The sequence below is a fragment of the Rhinopithecus bieti genome, unplaced genomic scaffold, assembly GCF_001698545.2.
Source record: "Rhinopithecus bieti isolate Rb0 unplaced genomic scaffold, ASM169854v2 scaffold_32986, whole genome shotgun sequence".
NCBI classification, from domain to species: Eukaryota; Metazoa; Chordata; class Mammalia; order Primates; family Cercopithecidae; genus Rhinopithecus; species Rhinopithecus bieti.
In genome coordinates this window covers 46,244-52,401 of record NW_016813928.1, presented here as the reverse complement: position 1 = coordinate 52,401, position 6,158 = coordinate 46,244, and the positions used below count along the sequence as shown (strand labels likewise).

Sequence of the window (6,158 nt, the reverse complement as noted above, 5' to 3'; positions counted from 1 at the left end):
GACCTCGCGATCCGCCCATCTTGGCTTCCCAAAGTGCTGGGATTACAGGCTTGAGCCACCGCGCCTGGCCAGAAAATAAAACTTTTAAAGGGTACCATACATAACACCACTTGCAACATGATAATATTATAAAATGTTCTTGCACACACACAAAACAAAACTGGATCTGATTAGGCCTCTAGATTTTATTACCTATTTGCAGGAAATACAAAGGACAGAGAGACATACTAAAGATGCCACAGGTACACAGCCAGAGAAATCCAGACTCTACAGAAACTAAAGGACAAACAACCAGTTTCTACAACAAACAAATTGTAAGAAAAGAAAGAGGAGGGAGAGGGAACCTATAGATTTTAAAGGGATTTCAGAAGAAAACTGTATTCTTGGATTTGTTCCAAAATAATCTAGGATAAGGTGGTATAAATGACATAAGGCCAGGTGCAGTGGCTCACGTTTGTAATCCAGCACTTTGGGAGGACGAGACAGGTGGATCACCTGAGGTCAGGAGTTCGAGACCAGTCTGGCCGACATGGTGAAACCCCATCTCTACTAAAAATACCAAAACATTTGCCGGGCATGGTGGCGGGTGGCTGTAATTGCAGCTACTTGGAAGGCCGAGACAGGAGAATCGCTGGAACCCGGGAGGTGGAGGTTGCAGTGAGCCGAGATCATGCCACTGCACTCCAACCTGGGCAACGAAGTGAGACTCTGTCTCAAAAATAAATAAATAAATAATAATAAAAAAAAAACTATGACTAATAATTGTCAAAGCTGGGTTGTAGATAGCTGGGTTTCATTACACTATATCCTTGTATGTGTCTGAAATTTTTAGTATTACAAAGTGTTTCTTAAAATACCATTTACAAAGCCTTTGTTAAAAAATGGCCGGGCGTGGTGACTCACACCTGTAATCCCTGCACTTTGGGAGGCCGAGGTGGGCGGATCACTTGAGACCAGGAGTTCAAGACCAGCCTGGCCAACATGGCGAAACCCCATCTCTACTAAAAGAAAAAAAATATATACAACAATTAGCTGGGTGTAGTGGTGCACACCTGTAGTCCCAGCTACTCAAGAGGCTGAGGCATGAGAATATGTCAAGCCTGGAAGGTGGAGATTGCAGTGAGCCAAAATTGCGCCACTGCACTCCAGTCTGGGCGACAGAGACTCTGTCTCAAAAAATAAAATAACCTAGGAATAAATCTAACAAAGATGTCAAGACATTTACAGAATAAATTATAAAATGTATTGAGACCAGGTACAATGGCTCATGCCTGTAATCCCAGCACTTTTGGAGGCCAAAACAGGCAGATTACTGGAGCCCAGAAGTTTGAGACTGTCCTGAGTAACAGAGCAAGATCCGGTCTCTACAAAAATACAAAAATTAGGCCAGGCCCGGTGGCTCACACCTGTAATCTCAGCACTTTGGGAGGCCGAGGCAGGCGGATCACCTGAGGTCAGGAGTTTGAGACCAGCCTGGCCAATGTGGCGAATCCCCATCTCTACTAAAAATACAAAAATTAGCTGGGCGTGGTGGCGGGCACATGTAATCCCAGCTACTTGGGAGGCTGAGGCAGGGAGAATCACTTGAACCTGGGAGGACGGAGGTTGCAGTGAGCTGAGATCATGCCACTACACTCCATCCTGGGCGACAGAGCGACACTCTGTCTCAAGAAAAAAAAAAAAAATTAGGTGGCATGCACCTGTAGTCTGCTACTTAGGAACCTGAAGCGGAAGGATCGCTTGCACCCAGGAAATCAAGGTGACAGTGAGCCAAGATTGTACCACCGCACTCCAGCCTGGGCGACAGAGCAAGACTCCGTCTCAGGGGGAAAAAACAACAACAACAACAAATATATATATATATATGTATATAAAACATTTAAAAAGATATAAGTAAATGGAGAGACATACTGTGTTCAAGGACCGGAAGACTCAGTATTATAGAGATGTCTATTCCTCCTAGATAGATTTCATAGATAAGATGCAATCCCAACAGTTTTGAAATTGACAAGCTAATTTTAAAGTCTACATGGAAATGCACAAGGTCAGGAATAGCCAAGATGCTCTTGAAGAACAAGGAAGGAAGTCTTGCTCTACCAGATACCAAGACTTGTTATAAAGCTATAGTAAACAAGATAATAAGGTATGGGTTTAGAGATGCTCAAATAGACCAGAAAGGAATAGAGAACCTGAAAACACTCCCATACATAAATGGACACTTGATGTGCATAGCAATGAGGAATGGACAGGCTTTTCAATAATGTGGGACGATTGGGTATCCATTAGGAAGAAAAAAGGAATTGGACCCCTCCTTTATACCATAAGCAAAAATCAGTTCTAGGCCGGGCACAGTGACTCACATCTGTAATCCCAGCACTTTGGGAGGCCAGGACAGGTGGATCGCACGAAGTCAGGAGTTCAAGACCAGCCTGACCAACATGGTGAAATCCCATCTCTACTAAAAAAATACAAAAATTAGCCAGGCATGGTGGCACACGCCTGTAATCCCACCTACTCAGGAGGCTGAGGCATGAGAATCGCTTGAACCTAGGAAGCAGAGGTTACAGTGAGCTGAGATTGCACCACTGCACTCCAGCCTGGGCATCACAAGAAGACTCTGTCTCAAAAACAAACAGGAAAAACAGCAGTACTAGTACACTAATACCTGAAATGTAAAAGACAAAACTATAAACTTTGAGAAGGTAATATAGGAGAATATCTTCTGGGACAAGGAAGGATTTCTTTTATTTTATTTATTTTCTAAAGTCAGGGTCCCTGTCTCCCAGGCTGGAGTGCAGTGGTGTAGTCTTGGCTGACTGCAGCTTGGAACTCCTGTACTCAAGTGATCCTGCTTCAGCCTCCCTAGTAGGTGGGACTATAGGCACATAACATCGCAATTTTTTTTTTTTTTTTTTTTTTTTTTTTTGTAGAGATAGGGTCTTGCTATGTTGCTCAGGCTGGTCTTAAACTCCTGGCCTCAAGTGAGCCTCCCTCCTTGGCCTCCCAAAGTGTTGGGAAATCCCCTGCTAAGAATTTCATTTTTGGTTTTGTTTACACAAGGTCTCGCTCAGTTGCCCAGGCTAGAGTGCACTGGCATGATCTCAAATCACTGCAACCTCCACCTCTCAGGCTCAAGTAATTCTCCTGTCTCAGCATCTGGAGTAGCTGGGACTACAGGCACATGCCACCGCACCCGGCTAATTTTTGTATTTTTGGTAGAGATGGGGTTTCGCCATGTTGCCCAGGCTGGTGTGAACTCCTGAGCTCAGGTGATCCACCTGCCTCAGCCTCCCAGAGTGCTGGGATTACAGGCATGAGCCATTGCACCTGGCTGAGGATTTCTTAAGATATCAAAAATACTTCCCATTAAAGAAAAGACTGATAAATTTGACTAAATGAAAACTAATAAGTTATGCTCATCAAATGATACCATAAAGAAAACAAAAAGGCAAGCCACAGAGTAGAAGAAGATATCTGCAACACATATATTAATAACTAACAAAAGCAAAATATCCAGACTATATAAAGAATTTCTACAAATCTATGAGGAAAAGACAACTGAATAGAAGAATGGTCAAAAGGCTTGAACAGACACTTTACAAAAGAGGAAATTCAGTAGCCAATAAACATGAAAAAATGATCAATCTTACTAATGAGTGAAACGTAAACTAAAATGTAAATTAAAAACACAATGGTATTCCATTATTCATCCACCATGATGGCTAAAGTTAAAGATGGATAATACCAAGTGTTGCCAACGAAGTGGAACAGTAGGAATGTTCATACACTGCTGATGGGAATGTAAATCAGTACAATGTCATTGGAAAGTAACTTGCCATTTACAATAGCACCATATGGCATTCCGATCGTGATTTTGGATCTTATATGTGAGTCACTTGGGGACCCTTGGTTAGCCCCCATGAACAAAATCATTAAGAGAGCAAAGTCTTCTGTGGCAGTATCCTGAAAAGCAAGTATTTGCTTAGACTGAACCTAAAAGAGCAACTTTTTAACATCATCTTTGTTTATGTTACCAATGCTGGATATTATAGATCAAAATTATAATTTCCTGATTGTGGTTATAACTGTGAATTTAATCAGAACACACTTTTTGTATCTTATATTAGAATCTCCATGTAGCAGTAGTACCATTTATTAAGCATATACTGTGTGCCTGGTGTGCTAGGGACATTATTTACATTATTTGTTCTAAATCTTTACAACAGCCATCCAAAAGGCTCCAAGAGTGCAGATAGAATATTCTGGCTAAGATCATGAGCTGTGGTGCCAGACCTTCCCCACTCTTTCACTTATTAGCTGTGTAATTTGGGACAAATTGCTTAACCTTTCATTCCTTCAATCCCCTCATCTGTAAAATGGTGATGCAATTCCCTGTGTTGTTAGAAAGATTAAAGGAGTTAATACATGTAAAGTTCCTAGAAAAGTTTCTAACATTAACTGCTCAGTACCAGCTAACAAGTGACAACGCCAGAATTCAAACCAGGCCTGTGTTGAAACATTCTACTGTGTCTCATGGCCACATGTTTAGGCATCTAATCTGTGTTGTCAGTATACGTTCAAGGAATACCATGCCATTTTAATATAAGCCTATATTTTAAAAACATTTCTAGGAAATTGTCATGAAAACCAAAGAATAGCCTTTGTCCAAATTTTTTGAAAGATTAGGATGAGTATGTTTAATGTACAATTCTTCAAATGATGGACTCTTCTATTTTATCACCAGAACTATAAATTCATTTTATTTTATTTTTATTTTTGTGTGTGCTAGGCGAGTAGCTTGCATTGCCATGGAGAAGACCAAACAGGAGCAGCAGGCCAGCTGTACTTGGTTTGGCAAGAAAAAGAAGCAGTACAAAGATAAATATTTGGCAAAGCACAATGCAGGTAGGGAAAAGCACGACTGTTACTGAGGCTGGGTTAAGCATCTCCAAGACCTAAAGAGATGTAATATTTTAATTCAGTCTTCAGTGTTCTCTATCCAAAAAATTCTACCATATGAGATCTTCATCAACTTTCAAAACCTTTAAGAAACCCCTACCTCCAATTAATATGTTGGTTATTTGCTAGATATTTTACAGAGCTATACTTTATAGAACAAAAATGTTCTTTTGAAATAGTATCCTCTGGAATGAAAAGAATCCAACACGTTAAGTCCTCCCCTGAGAAATGAAAGCCTGAGAGTTTGCTGAGTAGCCAGGATTCTTATCTCCTTGGCTGGGATTGGTCTTGATCAGATCTCCTCCCCTCTGGCTCCTGCCTGGCCCTTGGGCGTGGCCCTGTGATAAACATCTAAGGTTAGAGGTGTGCTCTTATCAGAGAACTGTGCCACAAATGGTTCTGTGGTTGGTTTGAAAGAGTACAAATGACATGGACACTAACTTGGTTTTGTCCATTTCTGTGAGTAGTCTTCTTCCCTCATGATATTTCCAAGCTCCCACAAGAGCAAGAATCTTGGCCTTCCCTTTATAGTATGTATGTTTGCCCATATGGAAGTTTGTATTCAACTTAAGTCAAAATGTTCACTTGTCTTGTTAAAACAGAAATTAATACCAAAAGGCATGATCTGTTGTTGCAATAGAATATCCAGAAGATTCGCAGGGTGCAACTTAAGCTAAAGAAAATGCATAGTGATATACAGGAATGCTAACATAAGAAGTTATTTTCAATAACTTCTTAATATGACTCCTTTTATAAGGAACTTTTCTGAGGAATTGAAAGTCCTGACTGGCATTGGGTTAGTTCCCAAGGTTTCAGAAATAGCTCCAAAATTAGAAATGTGGCCAAAAAAATCAAGTGAATCCAGTCATGCATACCCAGATTGATGGCATAATGTTTCTGACAAGTATGAAATGCATTTTCTATGTAAATGTTATAACGTACTCTGAATTGTTCATTTCTCAATCAGAAATTAAAAGTAAACATTTCAAACTGCTATATAATGTGGAATGAATGTGAGTGGCCACATGGGTTAAGTTTAAACGGCTCAGTTAAATAAGGAATCATTACCTTCTCGTTAGTTACATTGTACCACATTTTATTTCCAAAACAGTATAATTTCTGATTATGTGCTACTACAGAGCAGCAGTTTCATAATGGCTTTTTTGGTTTTATAAAGGGAAGAAATAGTTAAAGCAGAC

The 6,158-nt window shown here is 40.4% G+C and overlaps 1 protein-coding gene across 1 annotated transcript in view; it reads left to right on the top strand.

Moving 5' to 3' along the window:
- The window catches only part of LOC108513361 (peripheral plasma membrane protein CASK-like), a gene marked incomplete at its 5' end in the record, with an annotated part of 161,015 nt that overhangs the window by 122,200 nt on the left and 32,657 nt on the right, over window positions 1–6,158 (top strand). The window contains 1 exon segment of the mRNA XM_017849106.1: window positions 4,790–4,905. Coding sequence (XP_017704595.1) covers window positions 4,790–4,905 — 116 coding nt within the window.